The following is a 25,635-nucleotide window of genomic DNA, read 5'->3' on the forward strand; positions in this document are numbered from 1 at the left end:
GTAGTGGAAGATGTCCCAACCAGGGAAAGGGGCCGTTTTCTACTCAAACCTGTTTATAGTACCCAAGAAAGATGAATCCTTTCACCCAGTCTAAAAAGCTCTCAACGACCATGTCTGCAAACACCACTTCAAAGTGGAGTCAGTTCAGTCATTGCTCATGTCACTGGAAAGAGAGGAATTCATGGCAGTGATCGACATCAAGGATGCGTACCTGCACGTGCCAATATACCCCAGTCATCATCGTTTCCTTTGTTTCTACTTGGCAGGAGAACATTGGCAGTTCATGGCGCTCCCCTTCGGGCTATCAAGGGTCTTCACTAAGGTGATGGCAGCAGCCCTAGTGGGACTCAGTTTGCAAGGCGTGGGGGTCTTCCCGTACCTGGACGGCCTACTAGTAAATGCTCCATCCAAGTCCCTGACCACAATACACCTTCAGATGGTAATAACAACTCTGACTCAAATGGGTTGGTGCATCCAATTTCCAGAAGTCGAAGCTACTTCTGTCCCAGAGTACAGAGTACTTAGGACTAATTCTGAATACGGTACCGGGGAATGCCTTTCTCCCGCAGGACAAGATCTCCTCTCTTCACAACCGACTGTCGACACTTCAGACGATAGAACAGGTACCTCCACACTCGCCCATGAGGGCGCTGGGGAGGATGGTCTCGTCCTCTTCTGCCATTCCTTACGTGCAATTACACACTAGACCACTACAAAGACTAATCTTGCAGCACCAGAGGAAGAACCGAGTGGATCTGGATCGCAGAGTAACTGTATTGAGTGCTGCTCGTGCATCACTTTCCTGGTGGACTCAATCGACAACTCTTGACTCGGGAAAACCATTCCCCGACCACAGGATGGGGAGGAGTTCTAGGGAATCAGTGCAGGGTCTAGGTAATCAGTTTCAGGGTCGTTGGAGGCAGGAGGAGCAGCTGCTTCCCATTAATATCTTGGAGCTCAGAGCAATCTACCTCTAATTGCTGCACTGGTCAAGCAACCTAAAGGGACTGCTGGTAAGAGTACAATCAGACAACAAAAGTTTAAAAGACTTCACGCTGTATACTGGGATTACACTTGAGAAAGGGCTAAGCCTGAAACATGTCGTGTGATTTGTAGTCAATAAAATATTTTTCTATCAGTAACTGCTATTTGAGTGCTCATAGGATTGCGGTAATCCTTTGCTGAGGATCGAAGCATTGAGGAATTAACCCCTGCACGGCTGAGCGTAAGAACAAATTGTGTTTTTTGTATCAGACAATGTAACAGCGGTGGCCTATGTCAACCACCAAGGAGGCAAAACGGCTTTGCAGAAGCACAGAGAATCCTACTGTGGGCAAAGATGTGCCAGCAATTTCCACAGTACACATCCCAGGAGTGGACAATTGGATAGCAGATTTCCTCAGCCACAAGACAATAGATCACCTCGAGTGGAGCCTATACACAGAGGTTTTTCAACAAATTGTAAGAAGGTGGAGCAAGTCAGCTGTCGATCTGATGGCAATCCAATAAACTTTGTCATTGCTGATATACTACTGTTTCCATAAGGCATGTTATATATTAAAGGGAAGTTGCTACTGAAAGCTCAGCCAATGATAAACAAAACTCCAAAGAATTAAGAGGGGTTCCCAAACTTTTTTATATGACTGTATGCAAATTAGGCTTCGACATTCAGCCTAATCTGTGACGAAGGATTCGCGGGATCGGCCGAATCCAAAATAGTGGATTTGGTGTATTCTTACTGGAAATTAATAAAATGTCTTGACTACATTGGCCGTTTGTGTTAAACTTTAACTATAGCATTAATGTCAATCTTCTCCAGCAAGTTATACTGTGTTTACAGTGGTGTAGATTCAAGTGATAGAAGTATAATTCCTCCTCTGTATACTGAGTTACTTATGCTTTATTTAGCAGCTAGGTACAACAGCACTGCTCAACCACAGAGCTCTGGAGCAGAATTTAAATGGCATGGTGACAAACTTTTATTTTTTATATTTAAAGAAACATTAACATCTAGCAGAAAGGAATACTACACTATTTGGTAGCATGATAATGATTACGAAACTAGACTTTGCCGACTGCATGGATTAGCTAGAAGCCTCCCAAAATAGGGAACACCAAGTTACAGCCGCCTTTACCTTCCCCTATACGCCAACAGGAAATTTCCTCTGTCTTCCATCTTACCACATGGTATTTGTTTAAGGAATTATGAAAGGCATTGGAATCAGTGGCTGTTCAGGTGGCCTAATATTTAGTAAGACTCTGAACATAATCGGGGGTAATACTCAATACTGATTACTGGCAACACCAAATTGGTTGAATTAGATCGTTAAGCCTTGAACTTTATAGGCAGGTGTGTCCAATAATGAGAAAAGGTATTTAAGGTGGTCAATTATACGTTGTGCTTCTGTTTGAATCTCCTCTGAAGAGTGACAGCATGGGATCCTCAAAGCAACTCTCAAAAGATCTGAAAACAAAGATTGTTCAGTATCATGGTTTAGGGAAAGGTTTAAACTGTCCATTTCAACTGTAAGGAATGTAATCGGGAAATGGAAGGTCACAGGCACAGTTGCTGTAAAATCCAGGTCTGGCAGGCCAAGAAAAATACAGGAGCGGCATATGTGAAGGATTGTGAGAGGTTACAGACAATTCAAAGATCACTTCCAAAGACCTGCAAGAACATCTTGCTTCAGATGGTGTAGCTGTACATCGTTCTACAAGTCAGCGCAGTTTGCACAAAGAACATCTGTGTGGCAGGGTGATGAGAAAGAAGCCCTTTCTGCACTCACACAAACAGTCACTTGTATGCAAAAGCGACAGTCATTTTGGAATAAAGTGCTTTGGACTGATGAGACAAAAATTTAGTTGTTTGGTTATAACAAGAACACATTCCAAGAAAAACACCTGCTACCTACTGTCAAATTTGGTAGAGGTATCCATCATGCTGTGTGGCTTGTTCAGGGACTGGGGCCCTTGTTAAAGTCGAGGGTCTGATGAATTCAACCCAATCAACAAACTATTTAGGATAATGGTCAAGCATTAGTCACAAAGTTGAAGTTAAGCAGGGGTTGTATATTCCAACAAGACAATGACCCTGAACACACTTCGAAAGGCATTTATGCAGAGGTAGAAGTACAATATTTAATGGCCGTCGCAGTCCCCCCACTTGAATATCATCAAAAATCTATTGGAGGATTTGAAGCAGTCTGTTAATGCTCATCTGCCATCAAATCTAACTGAACTGGAGAGATTTTGTATGGACGAATGGTCAAAAATACCGCCATTCAGAATCCAGACACTCATAAAAGGCTATAGGAGGCATCTAGAGACTGTTGCACTTGCAAAAGGAGTCTCAACTAAGTATTGATGTAATATCAATGTTGGGGTGCCCAAATGTATGCGCCTGTCTAATTTTGTTATGATGCATATTGCATAGTTTTTGTTAATCCAAGAAACTTTGTCACTGCTGAATTACTACTGTTTCCATAAAGCATGTTCTATATTAAATGGAAGTTGCTACTTTCAAAGCTCAGCCAATGATAAACAAAACTCGAAAGAATTAAGAGTGATTCCCATACTTTTTCATATAACTGTATATAAAAAAAAATAAATAAAAAGTTACATCTGCACTTCTTTTTTTCCCACAGAATTCATCACCATGAGTGGCTTTAACTTTGGCGCTGCTTCTGCTGGAGGATTTAGCTTTGGGAACCCAAAATCCACCACTACAACTGCCCCCACTGGCTTTTCCTTTGGTGCAGCAACTGCAGCTCCTTCTGGTGGTTTCAGTTTCGGCACAGCCACACCAACTCCTGCTTCTACCACAGGCCAAACTAGTGGACTTTTTTCCTTCTCCAATCCAGCCCCTTCCTTAGCACCAACATCTGGGTTCAGCTTTGGTGCACAAGTAACATCTACTCCAGCACCTTCCTCAGGTGGTCTTGCTTTTGGGTAAGACAAGATTTTTTTTTTTTAAAAAAACATATTCAGTACAAAATAATGTTGTCTTAAAGGGGGGGGGGGAAGTAAAGTCTAAAATTGAATACGGCTAAAAAATGCTGCATTTAGTATACTAAACATAAACATGAACTTACTACACCACAAGCCTAATCAAACAAATGATTTATGCTTTCAAAGTTGGCCACAGGGGGTCACCATCTTGTAACTTTGTTAAACATCTTAGCAAGACCATGTGCACATGCTCAGTGTGATCTGGGCTGCTTAGGGATCGTCAAAACAGCCAAATAATATCTGCCAGAAGCTGATACAGCAAGACTGATTAATAATCAATATGCAGACTGCACTGGATCTTGTGTTATCATGTAATCTAATATGGATTTTATAGTTTTTGTATTGTTTAATACAAACTTTCTCCAACTCTCTAGAACCAGTGGCTGCAGCAAAATAATCCTCCAAATAGAATTCCAGTTTCTGTTTAAATCTGGCTCCATGGTCTTTGTCCCTGCAGCTGCAGTTGGAAACATTAAAAGGAATGTAAAGCCAAAATAAAATCCAATACAAATCTCTACACAGTCACCGACTGCTCTACAGCAAAACAAACAAAACTGCTTGAGTTCTGCATTGCTGGGAAGTAAGGCGGGGCCTCCCCCTGCTGTTCATAAGTATGATTGTTTCCCTGCCCAGCAGTTAGGGACCGTTTGACAATTCCTATCCACAGCAGGTAGAATTTCACTGCTTACAGTCAGGTTTCTTATAAAAACTGTACACGTTTTTAATTAAAATATATTTGAGATATTGGGGTTTCATTTTTTTGCCTTTACATGCCCTTTAAATATAATTAATTTTCATATAAAACAAATCCGAGCGTATGCAGGCAGATTCTTTTCACACTGTAGCATCTTTTCTTAGCTTTCATGATGTCTTAACAGTCTAACAATGTCAGATCTATGAAATACTTCCTATCTATTAATTTGATTCTGTTAAAGGGTTGTTTTTTTTTTTTTTTTCTACAGGGCAAACACATCCAAGTTGAATTCAGGAGTAGGAAATCAGCCTGCCGGTGGCACCACTCAGACATCCCAACCCATGGGAGGTTTCTCATTTGGAGCTGCAACAACGCAGACTCAGCCATCCGCCACCAGCGTTGGGGGTTTCTCTTTTGCTGGTGGAGTTGGGTCTACGTCTACCAATGTCTTTGCACAACCCGCAGCTTCTACCGGGATCACCTTGCAGTCAGCAGTTTCAACAGCTGCAGCTCCGACTGCTACCACCTCCCAGCCTACCAGTACCTTTAGCTTTGGGACCCAACCACAAGGTGAGAACTTTTTTTATTCTTATTATTACACATTGAGCGTGGGTTGTAGATACATTAGTTTACTTATTTTATAGTCACCCCTTTCTCTTAAAGGAGAACTAAACCCTAACAATGATATGACAAAAAATGCCATATTTTATATACTGAACTTAATGCATCAGCTTCTCGGTAGCAGTAATGATCCAGGACGTCAAACTTGTCACAGGGGGTCAACAACTTAGCATGCAAGTGTCGCAGACACTTTCCAGTCCAGCTCACATGCTCTGAGCTGCTGTTGAGAAGCTAAGCTTAGGGGTTGTTGCAAATTATCAAGCAGAAAATGAGGTTGGCCTGTAATTTAAGATAATGCTACAGGGCTGATTATTCTGATGCTAGTTACCCTTGTTTCTGTACTGCCATCTAGTAATTGTATTAATTACTGATCAGACTTACTGTATATTGGGACATTTATATTCTATGTATATTGTCCATCAGTCCTTAAGCTCAGTAACTGACCACAGCCCAGAGGATGTGCAATAAATCAGCATAAAAGAAGTTGTGGAGCTACCGGGGCATCTTTGAAGGCACAGATCTTCCCTGTGAAAAGGGCTGTGGTTTCCTTGAGTTGGTACAGAATCCCAAAACATAATGTTCAACATTTTTAGCCTACTTCTTTAGTTGAGCTTTAGTTCTCCTTTACCCATCTATACACTGTACTTCCTAATTTTCTTCATTCTCCCTATATGTTTTTGTCAACAGCAGCCCCTGCTTTGAACTTTGGTTTGCTGTCATCAAGTTCTGTTCTTTCCACTGCCTCTACTCCAGCTGCCGCACAGCCAGTAGCACCCACAACAGGACTTAGCCTGAACTTTGGCAAACCAGCAGACACATCAGCAGGTAACCATTGCTTGCATTTTCACAAACACTGACTTTTTAGCTCTGTCTTCATATTTTTTTTTTAACTGAAATTGTACAACTGTTATTTTGAGCATTGGTTCCTATGTTTGTATGTGTATATATGTCTTTTTCCTGATATAGTTACAGAAAAAAAACTTAATTCTGAGCAATTTTTTTTTTTACATTTATTTGCAATTGTAAACTGCGCTTGTTGTATAAAAAAGACCCAAAGTCAAAAAATACCTTCATTTCCACATCCCACCTCAATACCCACCCCAATAATATGTGATACAAAGGTCTATATTGATTTCTAAAGTGCTGTGTACATATTAAGAAAAATTGACTTAAAACAGTGGGAGCATGATACAACTAGCAATAATAAAGATAATTACGATATATATAGAGTTCTAAACCCAGTGTGCTTTTATATTATATTTTCTGAAATTCCCTCATGTCTGCTCCCAGCCACTCCCCCACAGATAGCACAGCACAGTGCACAAAATATAATTCCAACGTAATTAGTCTAGCCACAGCAATATGGTATTAGACTGAGATTCAAATTTCTTTTGACCCTCAACCATAATTTCACATTTAAAGCAGGGAAATGCACAGAGACTTTTCTTTAACATTTAAGCTTATATTTAGGGGCAGTAACATAGTAACATAGTAAGTAAGGTTGAAAAAAGACACTTGTCCATCGAGTTCAACCTTTTTTTTTTTTTTTTTTTGTTTATTAACTACCTATCTGCCAGTTGATCCAGAGGAAGGCAAAAAACCCATCTGAAGCCTCTCCAATTTGCCTTAGAGGGGGAAAAATTCCTTCCTGACTCCAAAATGGCAATCGGACTAGTCCCTGGATCAACTTGGACTATGAGCTATTTCCCATAACCCTGTATTCCCTTACTTGCTAAAAAGCCATCCAACCCCTTCTTAAAGCTATCTAATGTATCAGCCTGTACAACTGATTCAGGGAGAGAATTCCACATCTTCACAGCTCTCACTGTAAAAAACCCCTTCCGAATATTTAGGCGGAACCTCTTTTCTTCTAATCGGAATGGGTGACCTCGTGTCAGCTGGAAAGACCTACTGGTAAATAAAGCATTAGAGAGATTGTTATATGATCCCCTTATATATTTATACATAGTCGTCATATCACCCCTTAAGCGCCTCTTCTCCAGCCTGAACATCCCCAATTTGGCCAGTCTTTCCTCATAGCTAAGATTTTCAATACCTTTTACCAGCTTAGTTGCCCTTCTCTGTACCCTCTCTAATACAATAATGTCCTGTTTGAGTGATGGAGACCAAAACTGTACGGCATATTCTAGATGGGGCCTTACAAGTGCTCTATACAGTGGAAGAATGACCCCCTCCTCCCGTGACTCTATGCCCCTTTTAATACAGCTCAAGACCTTATTTGCCCTTGATGCTGCTGACTGGCATTGCTTGCTACAGCCAAGTTTATCATCTACAAGGACTCCATGGTCCTTTTCCATAATGGATTTGCCTAGTGCAGTCCCATTAAGGGTATAAGTGGCTTGGATATTTTTACATCCCAGGTGCATGACTTTACATTTATCAACATTGAATCTCATTTGCCACTTAGCTGCCCAGATTGCCAGTTTGTCAAGATCCTGTTGCAAGGATGCCACATCCTGGATGGAATTAATTGGGCTGGATAATTTTGTGTCATCTGCAAACACTGATACATTACTTACAACACCCTCCCCTAAGTCATTAATGAACAAGTTAAATAAAAGTGGACCCAATACTGAGCCCTGGGGGACCCCACTAAGAACCTTACTCCAAGTAGAGAATGTCCCATTAACAACCACCCTCTGTACCCGATCCTGTAGCCAGTTTCCTATCCATGTGCAAACGACTTCATTAAGCCCAACAGACCTTAGTTTAGAAAGCAGTCGTTTGTGGGGCACAGTATCAAACGCTTTGGCAAAATCCAAATAGATCACATCTACTGCCCCCCCCACTATCCAGAATCTTACTTACCACATCATAAAATGCAATCAAATTCGTCTGACATGACCTATCCTTCATAAAGCCATGCTGATTGTTGCTCATAATGCCATTCATTAGGACAAAATTTTGAATGTGATCCCATAACAAGCCTTCAAATAATTTGCCCACCACAGATGTCAAGTTTACTGGCCTATAATTGCCAGGCTGAGATCGTAATCCCTTTTTAAATATTGGAATAACATCAGCTTTTCTCCAATCCATAGGCACCATACCAGATGACAGTGAATCTGAGAAAATCAGAAATAAGGGCTGGTCTAAAACTGAACTAAGCTCTCTTAGAACCCGGGGGTGTATGCCATCAGGCCCTGGAGCCTTGTTTACATTAATTTGTATTAAAGCTTTTTGAATCATATCCTGAGTCCGCCACTGACTAGATTGAGCTGAACCATTCGTGCAGTTATTAAGTGAGCCTGTGAACCCAGACTCCTCTATTGTATACACTGAAGAAAAGAACTGATTTAACACATTTGCCTTATCTGTATCTGTTACAACCATACTGGTACCATTATTTAATGGAGCAACACTCTCAACCTGCATCTTTTTACTATTAATATATTTAAAAAACTTTTTAGGGTTAGTTTTCACCTCCACCGCAATTAACTCTTCATTTCTCTTCTTAGCCTTCCGGATTGCTGATTTACAACATTTATTACAGTGTTTATATTCATTAAATGCAGCTTCTGTCCCTACAGATTTGTAGTTTTTAAATGCCTTTCTCTTCTTTCCCATTAACATCTTTACCTCTGTATTAAGCCACACAGGATGATTCTTAGAGCTTCTACGTTTAGTCCTTAAGGGAATAAATTGAGAACAGTAATGATTTAATATCATTTTAAAGGACAACCATTTCTGTTCTGTGTTTTTAGCTGAAAACCTAATGCCCCAATCAATGCTCTGTAGGGCAGCCCTCAAGGCACTAAAACTAGCTTTGGCAAAATTCATGGTTTTTGTTGCCCCAGTATATTTTTGTTTTTTGCACCAGACATTAAAAGATATAACATTATGGTCACTATTACCCAGGGGTTCAATGACTTGCACATTTGCTATAAGTTCTGGGTCATTTGAGATCACTAAATCAAGAATAGCATTTTTTCTGGTAGGCTCCTCAACAACCTGTGCTAAAAAATTGTCGTGCAATAAGTTTATAAACTTGTTCCCATTAACTGATCTAGCAGTACCGTTGCTCCAGTCAATATCTGGGTAATTAAAATCCCCCATTATCATTACTTTACCTAAACTAGCAGCCTTTTCTATTTGCATTAGGAGCTTTGTCTCTTCCTCCTCACTTACATTAGGGGGTCTATAGCATACTCCTACAATTAATTTGCTGGATTCTTTACAATTGGTGAAGAACTCCACCCATACGACTTCTGGCCCCTCATTTTCTAACACAACCTCCTCCTTTATATGAGCTTTTAAATCCTGCCTAACATACAGACATACCCCTCCTCCTTTTCTATTGCCTCCGAAACAAAGTATAGCCACTGATATTTACTGCCCAGTCATGCGACTCATTCAGCCATGTTTCGGTCACACCAATCACATCATATTTTCCTTCCATCACCAGCAGCTCCAGCTCTCCCATTTTACCAGTCAGACTTCTTGCATTTGTAAACATACATTTAATACTGGCACCATATTGAACATATGACATGTCCTCCCTATCCTTAACAGTATCCCTAGCCAAATCTCCTCCCCCATTTTCCCTTTCTTTGCCCACTATCTCATCTAACCTGTCTACCACTGAATCTTTTACTGAACCCTCCCCCCCCCCACACCTAGTTTAAAATCTCCTCCAACCCTCTAGCCATCTTCTCTCCCAAAACAGCTGCCCCATCATCATTGAGGTGCAGCCCATCCCTAGCAAAGAGCCTGTAGCCGACTGAAAAATCAGCCCAGTTCTCCAAAAACCCAAAACCCTCCTCCCTACACCAATCTTATAGCCACGCATTAATCTCCCTACGCTCCCGCTGTCTCCTTAGCGTTGCTCGTGGCTCAGGTAATATCTCTGAGAAAATTACCTTGGAAGTCCTCGCCCTCAGCTTTGAACCTAGTTTTTTAAAATCATTTTTGAGGACTTCACCACCTCCTCTAACTTTGTCATTGGTACCTATGTGTACCAAGACCGCTGGGTCTTCCCCAGCCCCTCCCAATAATCTGTCAACTCGTTCCACCACATGCCGAACCCTAGCACCAGGCAAGCAGCAGACTGTTCGGCATGTAGGGGCCTTGCGACAGATTACCCTATCCACCTTTCTAATAATTGAATCCCCTTTAACTAAAACCTGCCTTTCCTTCCTTGCACTCCCCCCACCACCCGTATTAGAGCCACTGCCCCCGTCCTGCTCTATTACTGTGACTATTCCACATGTGGTCAGAATGTGCTTCTTTCTGGGTATTTTCTGCATGCTGACCTATATTGCTAAATGTGGAGAGCAGGTCTGAGCAGACATGAGCGTTTGCAGAAGGGGTTTAGTACATTGTAACATAGTAAGTTAGGTTGAAAAAAAGACATGTCCATCAAGTTCAACCAATTACGAGCTATCTTGTATTCTGTATTCCCTTGCTTGCTAAAAAGCCATCCAACCCCTTCTTAAAGGAGAACTAAACCCTAATGTTAAAAAAACCTCTCCTACCCTACATAGACCCCTCCTCCCACCAGCCTAGCTTCTACCCTGGGCAAATGCCCCATAGTCTTTACTTACCCCTCTGTGCAGATTCTGTCCAGTTGAGTTCACGGCCGCCATCTTCTTATCTTCAGAATGAGACTGGCGTAGCGGCACATGCGCAGTTGGAGCAATTTTCTGTGTAGCGACAACTGTGCATGCCCGAAACTCTAGAAAATTGCTGAAGTGCCAAGTGTCATTCCAAAGATTACTGAAGTGGCTGAAGATGGGGTCCGTGAAGTCAGCTGGACAGAATCTGCACAGAGGGGTATGTAAAGACAGGAGCATTTGCCCGGGGTAGTGCTGGGGGAGGGGGGGTCTGTGTAGGGTAGGGGTTTTTTTTTAACTTTAGAGTTTAGTTCTACTTTAAAGCTTTCTAATGTATCAGCCAGTACAACCGATTCAAAGAGAGAATTCCACATCTTCACAGCTCTCACTGTAAAAAAAAAAAACCCTTCCGAATACAGTGCCTTGCAAAAGTCTTCACTTCCCTTGGCATTTTCCATGTTTTGTTGCCTCACAACCTGGAATTAAAATGATAGTTTGAGAGTTTGCACCATTTAATTTACTTCAACTTTGAAGATGTTTTTTTTTTTTTTTTTTTTTTTTTAAGCAAACAACAAATAGGACAAAATAACAGAAATCTTCAGTGTACATAACATTTCACCCCCCCCCCCTAAAGTCAGTACTTTGTAGAGGCACCTTTTGCGGCAATTACAGCTGCAAGTTGCTTTGGATAAGTCTCTATGAGCTTGCCATATCTTGCCACCGGGATTTTTGCCCATTCCTTAAGGCAAAACTGCTCCAGCTGGTTTTCGCCAGCAATCTTCAAGTCTGACCACAAATTCTCAATTGGATTGAGATCTGGACTTAGACTAGGCCTTTCCAACACATTTAAATGTTTCCCCTTATACCACTTGAGTGTTGCTTTAGCAGTATGCTTTAGGTCATTGTCCTGCTGTAAGGTGAACCTCAGTCCCAATATTAAATCACAGGCAGACTGACACAGGTTTTGCTAAAGAATATCCCTGTATTTAGCACCATCCATCTTTCCCTCGACTTAGACCAGTTTCCCAGTCCCTACTGCTGAAAAACATCCCCACAGCATGATGCTGCCATCACCATGTTTCACTGTGGCAATGGTGTTTTTGGCGTGATGGGATGTGTTGAGTTTGTGCCAGACATAGCATTTTTCTTGGTGGCCGAAAAGTTCAATTTTAGTCTCACCAGAGCATCTTCTTTCATACATTTGGGCAGTTGCCCACATGCCTTTGGCAAACTCAAAACGTGCCTTCTTATTTTTAACTTTAAGTAATGGCTTTTTTCTGGCCACTCTTCCATAAAGCCCAGCTTATTGTGGTCCTATGGATACTCCAATCTCTGCTGTGGAACTCTGCAACTCCTTCAGGGTTACCTTTGGTCTCTGTGCTGTCTCTCTGATAAATTCCCTCCTTGCCCTGTCTGTGAGTTTTGGAGGGCGGCCCTCTCTTGGCAGGTTTGTTGTGGTACCATGTCAGAAAACAGAAAAGGTGCGTTTATGTGGACAGGTGGACTTCATTTCACTAATTGTGACTTTTGAAGGTAATTGGTTGCAGCAGGATTTTTTAGGGGCTTCACGGCAAAGGGGGTGAATACATATGCACATGCCAATTTTCAGTTTTTTATTTTTTCGCATTTCACTTTACCATCTTAGACTATTTTGTGCAGATGCATCACATAAAATAAGATTAAGAAACATTTAAATTACAGGTTGGAATGTAACAAAATAGGTAAACAGCCAAGGGGGTAAATACTTTTGCAAGGCAGTGTATGTAGACAGAACCTCTCTTCTAAACGGAATGGATGACTTTGTGTCAGCTGGAAGGACTGACTACATAGTAATCGTATCGCCTCATTAAGCACCTCTTCTCCAGTGTGAACAACCCCAATTTGGTCGTCTTTACTCATAGCTAATACTTTATAACTTTTACTAGCTTAGTTGCCCTTCTCTGTACCCTCTCTAATTCAATAATGTCCTGTTTCAGCTGAAGACCAAAACCGTAAGGCATATTCTAGGACATTAAAAGGGCACCTTACAATGATTATTTCTGTAAAAAAAAAAATCTGGCTTTTATATAAGAGATTTTACAGAAGACTTTTATATTTGCATTAATGCAGCTGTGACATCCACGGGATCCACCACAACAAACACACCTTCCCTTTCTTCCCTTCTGGGAACATCTGGGCCCTCTCTCTTCTCCTCTGTGGCAACTTCAACTGTGCCATCTGTTGTGTCAACAGTAGCAAGTGGACTGTCATGTAAGTATCCATTTTAGTTTTTAAGGGGGCCCGGAAAAAATGGTGTAAAATGCAGGAAAACCTAAAAACAGAGTATGTAAAACTGAGGTTCTTCTGTAGTTCTTTCTAGTATAAGTAACCAATACAGAGTTAATATGTGACTCACTAGTTCTTGTAAGCTGCTAGGTTAAAATGCAAGACACAGAAGCTGTGCCTTATGTTATTTGTGAGTGATATAGAAGGGACTGTTTCCCATTATTTGTTTTCTCTGTCGTCTCACGGGGACACAGGGACTCTTGTGGTTAAGCTCCACCCTCTAGGAGGCAGGACACACCCCCTAATTTAGAGGGGGTGTGTCCGAGACTCCGCGAAATTAAATATTGGTAAAAACAATCAATACATGGTTATTCAAAAGTCTAAATATGATGTATTAAAAAAAATGTACAGTTTTTAAAATATCTGTCATTATAGTGAATGCATGCCAGCTGCTTCTCTCCTACCTGCCTCTGGCTAGCTCTGCCGGTCGGAGTCGGGTTTCTCTGCATAACAGCTCTGTCCTTTCTCTCATTGGCTGTCAGAGCTGTCAATCCTTAACTGTGTGAAGCCAAGATCCATTGCTCAATGGCTTTAAAGACTCAGTTTTTCATGCCCTGCTGATTTATTCTTTTTTCTACTGAGCCAGATTGCCCCCTGTAGCCAGCCAGCATCGTAGTTTTTACAAGTCCGGTCTCTGTTACATGAAGACTTTTGCTCTCCGTTTGAAACTCCCCCTCCCTCCCAGAAACGAGGCATAAGGAAATAAAGGTGGACTTGCTGTCAGTGTCTGAATCCCAGCCGCACATTAGTCTGTATGTGACAGTGAGAAGCACAAATGTTACATAAGCAAAAAATGAAACTGGAGCAGCACATTCGTTACTCGCGCGTCTCAGTGTCAAATACAGTGTCAAATACAGACTAACGTGCGGCTGGGATTCAGACACTGATAGCAAGTCCACCTTTCCTTATGCCTCGTTTCTGGGAGGGAGGGGGAAGTTTCAGACAGAGAGCAAAAGTCTTCATGTAACGGAGACCCGGACTTGTAAAAACTACAATGCTGGCTGCAGGGGGGGGGGGTGGAGGGGGATAAGTCAGGGGAGAGAAGGAGCTTGTTACGAAGTCTACATTTCTTGCCACATTACTTTCTGGTAGGGGGGGGGCTGCAGAAGGAGAGCAGTTTGTGTGAAATGGAGCTTTAAAAGTTACAAAAGTACAGAGACTGACTGCAGGGGGGCTGGCTGCAGGAGGGGTGATTGCTGCAGGGGGGGGGAGGTTGCTGGCTGCAGGGGGGAGGCGGGCTGCAGAGTGGCTGGCTGCAGAAGGGGGGACTGCTCCCTGCTCATTCCCCTGCCGCTAGGCAACAAGCAAAGCAGGGTATTGAGTGGCCCCTGTGGTGCAATCGCTCAGGAGCCCCAAGGTAGCAGCAGGCACGTGAATTCTACGTGTCCTGCTGCTGCCTGCACTTCCTATACCCGCAGCACCACCCAGTCAATGGATCTTCACTGAAGACGTCTGTCATGGGTTTTCCAGGTGAGTCTTACACTTACACACAAACACACTTATTACAGGGATACACACTTACATTCACACTTCCACACACATAAATTTTTGGGGATCGGGGGGGGGGGGGTCACACACTTGCACACACACATAACACGTAATTTTGAGAATTGTACACACGCATATGCACATACACTGTTTTGTGGCTTTTTTTTTCTTCTTATTGCATCATTTGTTTTGTTTTTTTTGTTGTGTTTTTTTGCCTAAAATTTTTTTTTATTGCCCTTGTGATTATTTTGCAATTTTTGGTGATTTTGGTGCATATTTTAATATTGCATGTTAAGCTATTTCATTGCATTTTCAGCTCTGGATAGGTGTTGTTCGCTTGTTTATTTGCGTAAAACATATTTGGCCATGCTAAAAAAAGTCAAGGGGGAAAAAAAAGCATTGCTTTTGTGGTTTTATTGGATTTTATTGATTTTGTGATTTTATCTAATTTACCACTGTTCTTTGTTACTTCATTTTGCTCATGTAAATTTTGTCTACTATATATCCATTTGGGGGTTTCTGTGTGCCACATGGTTTAGTAAACCTATGCATATTGGGCATCAACGTATTCCGTATACCCTTGGCGTTCATATTTAGGATGCTTTAAGACTGAACTGCACGGCACAACATCTTCAGATCCAACACGCTTAGAGGGCATGCGACAAGATGGATGCACTGAATATAATATACAGAAATATTGCACCTACAAACTGCATGCATCCAATGACTGTCGAATGAAGATGCAATGTGTGGCGTTTGCATCCGACACTCGTGTTGGATGCATGCAGTTTGTAGGTGCGATATTTCGATTACTACATTATATTCGGCGCACCTGTCTTGTTGCATGCGCTTCCTCTTAGAGCATCAGATCTGAAGACGTTGCACCGTGTAGTTCAGCCCCTATGCTGATACGTTATGAAATGTGGGGTAAAATGCAAGCTTTGTGATGATTTTCAGAAATTTAATAAAAGGCATTATGTTTAGCATAACTTTGCAGTTTGGTAGTTTGCGGTAGAAAGACATATTTACCTGTTTTAGATTAGTCTGAATTTGTATTTTTGGAAAATATATGGTTTTCTAGGGTAATACACGTGCCGGGTGCTTATATTGTAACAGTCAGTGTCATATGTAAAAATTCATATGTACTATTTGATTTTGGGGGTCTCTGTATGCCACATGGTTTGGTAAATCTATGCATAAAGGCATCAAACTATTCAGTAGACCCATGGTGTTCAAAATTAGGATGCATTATGCTGGTAAGTTACAAATGTGGGGTATATAATGGGGTAAAATGCAAACTTTGTGATTTTCAGAAATTATATAAAAAAAAACAAAAAGTTTAGGGTCGTATTGCTGCTTTGCCATACAAAGATACATTTACCCATTTTAGATTTGGCAGAATGTGCATTTTCTAAAAATATGATGTTTTCTTGTGATGACTTACTTATTTGCCACTTTTACCAAACATTAATCAGGCAGTGTATGTCAATTTGTTACCACTACACTAATTCACTAAAATTTGAAGTTGCGTCCTGGGCGCCGAACCCTGACAACGATACTTCAGTGCTAGCATTTCATAGTGAAGATTTGTTAGCGTTCAGTTGTGCCTAGTGAAGATTCGCTAGTAATTTTACGCTTAGGTCAATTTCAGTATGGAAGACGCTTAAAAGTTGTATACACATCTTTTTTAGAGATGTTGGTGTAAATGCTTGAAGTGGCAACTTTTTATTAAAACTTTTTATTATGGCAGGGGTGAGTGTGAGAGAGATAGGAGTGGCAGAGGTTAGTGTGAGAGAGATAGGAGTGGCTGGGGTTAGTGTGAGAGTAGAAGGTAAGCATGGCAGGGGTGAGTGTGAGAGAGATAGGAGTGGCTGGGGTGAGTTTGAGAGAGGAGTGGCTGGGGTGAGTGTCAGTGAGATAGTAGTGGCAGAGGTGAGTGTGAGAGAGATAGGAGTGGCTGGGGTTAGTGTGAGTAGAAGGTAAGCATGGCAGGGGTGAGTGTGAGAGAGATAGGAGTGGCTGGGGTTAGTGTGAGAGCGATAGTAGTAACCATCCCAGCCCCAGCAGGAGGAGTACGTTCAGAAAGCTTCAGTGAGAGGCATGGACCTCATGTAGAGGATAGATCCCCAGGAGCCCATAGGCTGGCATGGTAAGGCGGGAAAACCAAGCTTCCAGAAACTGAGCGCAGAGCCTCAGGCAGCACTGAAGGGATACAGGCAGTACTAATGGGCTGTCTCCTCTTCCACAAGTAGCACTCCAGACTCTTGCTAGGATTACGTCATATTTTGATATTGCTGTTCCTCTAAAACACATTGGCACCACAAAAAAAAATGGGGACACACAAAGACACAGATTTATACACAATATTACTGGGAGACTAAATCATACAGAAACACACTGTCACACACATACATTTATAGACAGAAATAGGTGATTTCAAACAAAGGTGCTAATTTGTACCAGTTAAATTACCCATATATTTTGGATCTTTTAGTAAGTAGCCTGTTTAAACTGAATTGCTGGCTGGTTGTTATTGACCTACAGAGACATGTGCAAAATGTGAGGTGAGGTGCATAATACCCTGGGTTTTTTATCTGTACAATATTTACCAAGCTCTGTCCTGCCTTTGATTTGGGAGAATGCAAAAACCTCATTCTGCCAATAAAATCAAAATTTTCACACTATAAAAGAATAACAACCTTGCTTTTCTCAGAATGAGATTCCAGAGAATGCAGTTGGTGTGTAGAAGTTTGAATTCAGCATGAAGAGGGCGGGACTTTGCTAGTTGCTACGTGACATCACAGTGGGGGTATAGCCACTCCCATTCAGCAATTGCTTGAACTGGCTCTCAGAGAAAGCATTCTAACTCACTGTAATATTATTGGATGCCTTTCAAAAAGTAAGAATTTCTGTTAAATTAATATATTTGAGAATATTATTATTTTCATCCTATCTATCCACTGGGAAAATTTGATTTTCGCGATAGTTGCCCTTTAACCCCACACTGCCATAATCCCTCAGTTTTTAAGTATCCTATTTACTAGGAGGAGGGACAACTCTTGTCCCCCTGAGACAAGATGATACAAGGACAGAAGATGGGGTACCCAGGACCAGCACTACCTGCACCCTACAGAGTATTACCCCCCTCTAGGGACAGTCACCGGGTCCTAACAAAGCCTCTTCGGCTATACTGACCATTGGATATTTCCTGCCCCCCAGCCATAGCGTTTACAGAGGGTCCTACCGGTGCACAGGACATGTGAGTATAGCTTGGCGCACTCACACAGGCCCAGTGTCGCTCTCTTCCTAGAAAAAGCTGCCATGTCACCCACTGTCCCCTCCATACCGCAGAGTTCCCCCTTTGGAAGGAGGACGGGGGAGCTCCCAGAGACGGCTAAACACTTGCGATGTGTTCCAGGCGCCATTTTAACCAGTGCTCCCAGTATAGGAGGAGGCACCTGCCATTATCTTCTTCCTGCGCCGCCGTGGAAAGCAGGCACCTCCTTAGCCACCCTTCCTGCACATGCTCAGGGGGAAAGAGCCTAGCTCGGTGGGAAAAATAAGGAAACCCATCTCCCAGGTTGGACAAGAGAACATCTCTCCTGCACGTTCTCCCTCAGGCCACACATCCCTCAGCAGGTCTCTCAGACACTGCAACAGAACACAAACATGGCAGAAGGTAAGGCAGTGGGACTTTTCACCAGGGCAAGGTGAAGAGCAGCCACAGCAGTAGTGCAGGTAACTTAGTCCACTTGCAAAAACTGCCACTCAAAAATTCCAGGGGTCAGGGATAGCCAATATGCAGGGCTTGTACTAAGGGGCATTGACTTACACCCACCCAAGGGCGTAACCCTCGCACTACGCTCCCCTCGGGGAACCCGTCCCAAGATAACACGGCTCAAGAAGGAGTAGCTGGCACCTCTACAGATCCACCAGCCCCGTTATGTGCGATCCAGCTCTCGCTATCACTAGCCTAAATACAGAGCCTTCCGTCCATTGCGGACAATTTGGGCAGAGCCCTAGCCAACTTCCCCCATCTGACTTGTCCTCAGGAGCCGAAGACGAAAATGAGGATGAACACGACCCGACGAGATTATGGGAGTAACGGAGGTACTAAAAATCGCACATCTTGCGGAGCAGCAGTCTTCATCCGCGAGTCTGTTCAAGAGACAACACAATTCAACGGTATAGTCAGTCGCAGACGCAGCAGCCTTCAAGGATCCAAGTGACAGCTCGAGGGATTCCTGCGAGCAATGTTCTCGTTTGCTGGATCGACCCTTCGCCCAGCATTAGCTTCGGCCTGGGTAGCCAGAGCCATACAGGCATGGTCTGAATCCCTGATCAAGGATATATAAGGAGTACTCAGAGCGGACCTCATGTCAACGATATAATCCATTGCGGAAGCTTCAGCATACTTGTGTGATGCCACCTTAGATACTGTGCAAATAACTGCCCGTACGTCAGCCCTAACAGTGGCAGCCCGCAGAACACTATGGCTAAAGAACTGGACAGCCAACCTCTGTTCTAAAAAGTCTCTGACTTCGCTACCCTTCAAGGGTCAACGTCTTGGCGAGGAACTAGAAAAGATCATCTTGCAGGCCACAGGGGGAAAGTGCACGTTTCTTCCTCAAAACAAAAGCAGATCCATTTCTTCGGCAAGACAAGTAAGGCAAGTCTATGTATAAATATATAAGGGGATCATATAAATATCTCTTTAATGCTTTATTAATCCAGGGTGTACGGTTCACAAGACGACATAACTCTCCCCAACGCTCTCACTTCCGCTCAAAGACAAACAACAAGGGTCGACCGTTGTGGAAAAGCAACAAGTCCCCAGGTGAAAAAACAGCCTCAGGCTGCCGGGGCATCCCCTCCGGCATCCAGGCAACCGATAGGGGGCAGACTGCTGTGATTCCGGAAGGTGTGGAACAGATATTCGTCAGAAGCCTGGGTCAACGAAATCATCCTCGAAGGTTACCATCTAGACTTTTCCTCCTTTCCCCCCCCCCCCAGAAAATTCATCATGTTCAGGGTACCGTCCAATCCCGAAAAGGTTTTACTCCAAGCTATTCCTACTCCCAAAGAGGGACAGATCATTCAGACCAGTGCTGGATCTCAAATTGCTCAACAAACACATTCGGTCAGTACGATTCAAAATGGAAACACTACGATCAGTGATGCGGGGATGGAACCAGGGCTACATGACATCAAGGATGCTTACCTCCACATACCTATATAGCAACCCATTATTCACCTTCAAGAATCAACATTACCAATTTGAAGCGCTGCAGTACAGACTCTCCTCAGCCCCCAGAGTCTTCCCCAAACTCATGGCAGTGACTGCAGCAACATTGAGACTCCAAGGAATTTCGGTGACACCTTACCTGGATGATCTTCTCTTCAAGACCAGGATGGAAGAAAAGAGCAGACAGGACCTTCAGCAGGCAATAACTCTGCTTCAGAGCTTTGGCTGGACCATCAACTGCGGCCCAGTCACTAAATGATATTTCTGGCTCTCGAGTTCAACACTCAATGGGTAAGCTTACCCCAGGACAAGCAGTTAAGGATAAGAGACCAGGTCAGTCTTCTACTCTACAACCGACGGCCCACTGTCCACCTAGCAATGAAGGTTCTGGGACTAATGGTGTCGGCCATCAAATCGGTACCCTTCACACAGATACATCCCTGACCACTACAAGTCAACATCCTTTCAGGTTGGAGGGGGGGGTCTCGCTCACAAACACTCACCCTTCTACACGCAACAAGAAAGTCACTATCCTAGTGGCAAAGACAAGAAAACCTAGCCATGGGGCAATCCTGGGCAATGCCAGACTGGACCGTTATAACAATAGATGCAAGTCTGCATGGTTGGGGAGCAATGTGGAACAACCTATCTTTACAAGGTCCATGATCCCCCAAAGAGACCAAGTTATCCATCAACATCCTAGAGCTTTGAGCAGTAAGGCTAGCACTCAATCACTGGTTTTGCCATCTTTAAACCAAGTTGGTTCTAGTTCAAAGCGACAACTCCACCACAGTCGCGTACATAAACAGACAAGGAGGAACCCGCAGCAGGGCAGCTCTAGCGGAGGTACAGCAGATCCTAGGTACAGCAGAGAAGTTGGGCGGAGCTCAGTTCAGTAAGACTATCAGCCGTCCACATCCCAGGAGTATCCAACACAAAAGCAGATTTCCTCAACCAGCTGAACCCGGGAAAATGGGAACTTCACCCAGAAGCATTTGTGGAGTTGGTGAAAATATGGGGGCAACCCCAAATCGAGCTAATGGCATCCAGAACCAACTGCAAGGTGACCAACTTCTTTGCTAATTATTGGGATCTGTTGGAGATGGGAGTGGACGCCATGACACAACCTTGGCAATTCAATCTAGCCTAGGTCTTCCTTCCTCTTCCCATGCTACCTTGGGAAATGGCTATTGGAATTGGTGCAGGGACGCGAGTCTACCATTTCTGGACATCGACATACCAAGCATCTTGTCTTTCCTTCAGAAGGGACTTCAGTTGGGACTGAAGTTAAGTTCCCTGAAAAGTCTAGTCTCAGCTCTCTGTCTTGTTCCAGTTACACCTGGTAATGGACAACTCCATCTGTACCTTCTTACAGGGAGTAGCACGCATCATCCCACCTTTCCGACCACCGATCCCAGGGTGCGATCTTAACTTGGTCCTAGTGTCTCTTCTGGATTCTCCCTTTGAACCTCTGGGGGTAGTTTCTGAGAAACCTGGAAGGTTGTATTCCTTGTGGCAATTTCATCAGCCAGAAGAGTATCAGAGCTCAGTGCCCTATCATGTGACCCATCACTTCCGGTCTTTCACAAGGACAAAGCAGTTCTATGCACTGTGCCATCCTTCCTCCCAAAGGTTGTATCCTCATTCCATATTAACCAGGAGATTGTGGTACCATCCCTCTGCCCAGATCCCAAGAATGAGAAGGAACGGCGACTGCACAGTTTGGATGTGGTTAGAGCGATTCGCTGGTACCTGGAACGATCCAAGTCATTCCAATAGTCTCAAGCCCTATTCATTGTGCCAACTGGGCTGTAAAAAGGCATGGCAGCCTCCAAGACGTCCATTGCACAGTGGATCAGAGAGACAATCCATCAAGCCTACTTATCCTTTTTTTCTATTCCCTGTCATCAGTCCTGGGAGTGTACTCCTGTGTTTCTGCCATTCATTTTTGTGTAAACAAATATAATAAACTATCTATATAAAATATTTTTTCCAGTGCCGAGAGAGAGAGATTATATATGTATATTATATATGTATATATTTATTTTTGAAACGTAAGTGGGGGCAGTGATCAGAGGACTATCTTATTGCAGTCCTTCTGAAGTGGTGTCAGTGAGAGCTTATCTTGATACCTGCCTATTGTTCAAAGACCACCACCAGAGAATATTCGAGCACACTCCACAAGGTCGATGGGACCGTCTTGGGCATGGTGTAACTTGCAAAAGGTTATATCCAAAGATATATGTCCCCAGGCTTTTCATAGGTAAAAACAAAATGTTTATTTAAAGTTGCATTAAAAAATTAGGTACATGCTGACCCCACATGGTCCACCAGAGACAGGTGGGCCGTGTGGGGTCAGTATGTACCTAATTTTTTAATGCAACTTTACATTTTGTTTTTACCTATGAAAGCCTGGGGACATATATCTTTGGATATAACCTTTTGTATGTTGATTGCCTGTGAACTGGGGCAAGTCCCTTTGGTTTGATTGTGGATACACAGAGCTCAGGTGTGGATTCCCGACTAAATATTGATACATGGTGTAACTTGGCTTCCTTGGATCAGATCTGCAGAGCAGCCACCTGGTCCTCGGTACATAAATTCACAAAACTCTACAGCCTAGACATTTTTCCTAAGTTTTAGTTTTCCTAAGCTGAGGCCTCTTTTGGCCGTAAGGTACTGCATTCTGTGGTGCAGTAACGCGTCTGATTCTAATTCGCTCCCGCCCTGCTATTCGGGGGCTGCTTTAAGTCCCCAAGAGTCCCTGTGTCCCTCTGAGACGACAGAGAAAACAGGATTTTTTGATACTCACCATTAAATCCGTGTCTCTGTAGTTGATAAGGGGGACACAGGGCTTCCCAACCCTGGGCGAAAGTTGACCATTTGGTCCAAGGAAACGTCTTCCAAAATTACCAGTTCTGTAAATTTTAAATAATCCCTTTTTTCAGCAGTCTCTTTGGTACAAACTGAGGGATTATGGCAGTGTGGGGTTAAGACGGAGTCCCCGACACGCCCCCTCTAAACTAGTTCTAAGTGTCCTGCCTCCTAGAGGGTGAAGCTTAACCCCAAGCGTCCCTGTGTCCCCCTATCTACTACAGAGAAATAGATTTAACGATGAGTATCAAAAAATCCTGTTTTTACCACTTTTTTAAAAAGCAGGTAGTTTTCTTTCTCTTTACTCATTTCTCTTTACTCATCACCATGATGCTCATGATAGGATCTTCTGTTTGGATGATAATTTAAAAAATATCTTGTACTACTAATTTTTTTTAAAGGGAGCTTATATTCCGATAGTTATATAGTTTATTGTTTACATTCTGCAAATTCTATATTAATTTTTGTTGCACTGGTGAGCTTATGTGTTCCTTCAAATCTGATGCCTGCTTATGGCAAGGGCCCAGAGTGTATATAGCATTGTGTGCTATGAATATCCATTTCTCTTTCTCAGTAACTTCTACTGCAACAAGCACAGGTTTTGGAATGAAGACTTTGGCAAGCAGTGCTGTACCAACAGGAACATTGGCAACCAGCAGTAAGTATAAAGTGGGCAGCTCAGCACAGGAATAATTTCTGTAGCTCTGTGTTAAACACTTTTCACAAGGTTAATGTAATTTTAAAGTTATGCTGACACTAAGTGCATTTTCCCTATTAATAACATTGGGATCAAGCTTATTTTTTACCGACCAGGCCAGTAAAATACTGGTCAGGTGGCAACCCTCCCTATAGGTCATGTTGATCATTTTTCACTGATAGGCCTGCTTTTGTTAGTAATTTTTACTAAACGTGAATTCCCCTTCTCAACTTGTCAGGTATTTGTGCTGACTACTGCAGCACAAATAAGGCAGCCTCTTTGTAGCGGAAGATGGGAGAGTGGATAGATAATGTATTTTTTTTTTTGCTTTTATGGCAAATTTAGTGCATACAAAGACAATGATATGAGTTTTAAAAGACTGTTAGAATGTTAATTCTGGTTTCAGTATCTCTCATATGAGCAGAACCTGCAGTGTACTTCAAGTAGTAGTGTTCAGCCCTTTAGCTCCCACCACCTCCCAGGCAACACAAACAGAGTTTTTTATAGTAAAGTCAACCCAAGTCTCTCTCTCTTATTAGTGTATCCTTTCATTTTACATGAACCCGAGTCTTGTGCATCAGTTTGCATAGTTACTGCATGTCCAAGCTTCCCAGATTAACTAGACAAAGTACTCCTAAGTGGTCATTAACCAAACCCCTGGGCGCAAGTGCACTTAAGGGTGCAAGAGCGCTCGTTTACAGAGTACATGCCCCAGGGGTGTACCAGATCAAAAATCCAGAGCTTGCTGCAGAGTCAGGAGGCAAAGCTTAATCCTATCCTTACCGTCTGCCTTAAGTGCCACGCGTGCTACCCCTCGTCCACATCTCTTAGGTCGAGCGTTGACTAATGTAATCAGCACTAATGGAGTTACATATAATGCCTCATGCAGTGTGCACAAAAGGCTGCTTTGAAAATGAGTGCAGAGGTCTGTGGCAATTTATGTTATGCCAAATGATTATGATGATCTTCATGCAATAAATAGTTGGTTCTCATCTAGAGGCTTCTCTTATTTACACCATTCACTCCCTTCTCTTTTTATTTTCAGCAGCCTCTCTTGGTGTAAAAGCACCCCTTGCTGGAACCATAGTTCAAGCTAATGCTGTCGGTTCTGCTGCAGCTACGGGAATCAGGTAAAAGTTCTCACATTAAATAATACAATTTTCTGCATATCATTCATTGTTGCCATATAATTTGATTTGACTTTTGCCACTTAACGGCTTGACTGTCTTTTAGTACTGCCACAGCGATGACCTATGCACAGCTGGAAAACCTGATTAATAAGTGGAGTTTGGAATTGGAAGATCAAGAAAAGCACTTTCTGCAGCAAGCAACTCAGGTCAACGCATGGGATAGGACTCTTATGCAGAATGGAGAACGGGTGAGATACTTACATGAGGAAGAACATTTTTGTGACATAGTTCAAACAGGTATTTGAGATTTTGTTTATTTTTTTGATTGCAGATCACTACTCTACACAGAGAAATGGAAAAAGTAAAACTGGACCAAAAAAGGTATGAGAAGCAGCAAAACTATAATGGAATTTTAGTAAGCATTGTGAAGCAGAATGTGAGAAGGCAGAGTATTTGTGAACAATATTTAAATATATGTTAATTGATTGTTTAATGTAATGGTACAATGGTGCATGAAACAGTATTTCTCACATAATTGGGTTTATTTCTAATAACATTAGAAGATAAAGTTTTTGGGCTTTCTGTTTCACCAGCTCTCTGCTTCTGTGGCATTTGTTGAATCTTTTAAACTACCTTACTTTGCAGTCAGAAAAACTATGGGAATAAATTAAGAAAACTACAGGGGGCTGCAGCAGTAGTACGTTGGCATTAGAAACTCTGACCGGTTAAGAAGGGACAGTTAGGTTGGCAAAACAGTAAGGTTTAGAAACTTCTAATAACAATTACTTGCAGAAGCGGAAAACGAGTAACATGACCTATAAGTAGCTTTTAATGTAGATTAATATTTTCAAAAGAAAATTTTTAGTGTCAGTATCACTTTAAGGTAATGTAAAATCTGCACACACAGGCAAATAAAGCAGTAAGTAAAATCTTGTTTTTGTTCTGTGTGTTTATTTTCTGGCTATGTAAAGTACAATATA

The 25,635-nt window shown here is 42.6% G+C and overlaps 1 protein-coding gene across 6 annotated transcripts in view; it reads left to right on the forward strand.

Annotated features, from left to right (window-relative positions):
• Positions 1-25,635, forward strand: part of nup62.L (nucleoporin 62kDa L homeolog) — a 41,508-nt gene that overhangs the window by 5,654 nt on the left and 10,219 nt on the right. For 2 of the 6 annotated variants that reach the window (XM_018228791.2, XM_041571983.1), the window contains exons 2-9: positions 3,645-3,948; positions 4,971-5,272; positions 6,011-6,148; positions 13,006-13,146; positions 23,403-23,486; positions 24,574-24,655; positions 24,759-24,903; positions 24,987-25,036. In XM_018228791.2, coding sequence (XP_018084280.1) covers positions 3,656-3,948; positions 4,971-5,272; positions 6,011-6,148; positions 13,006-13,146; positions 23,403-23,486; positions 24,574-24,655; positions 24,759-24,903; positions 24,987-25,036 — 1,235 coding nt within the window. In that variant the 5' untranslated portion in view covers positions 3,645-3,655. Of the gene's footprint in view, positions 1-3,644; positions 3,949-4,970; positions 5,273-6,010; positions 6,149-13,005; positions 13,147-23,402; positions 23,487-24,570; positions 24,656-24,758; positions 24,904-24,986; positions 25,037-25,635 lie in introns of all 6 variants that reach the window. The other 4 variants (NM_001090870.1, XM_041571982.1, XM_041571984.1 and 1 more) reach the window with 3 other exon arrangements.

This window comes from Xenopus laevis, chromosome 8L (genome assembly GCF_017654675.1).
Source record: "Xenopus laevis strain J_2021 chromosome 8L, Xenopus_laevis_v10.1, whole genome shotgun sequence".
Taxonomy (NCBI): domain Eukaryota; kingdom Metazoa; phylum Chordata; class Amphibia; order Anura; family Pipidae; genus Xenopus; species Xenopus laevis.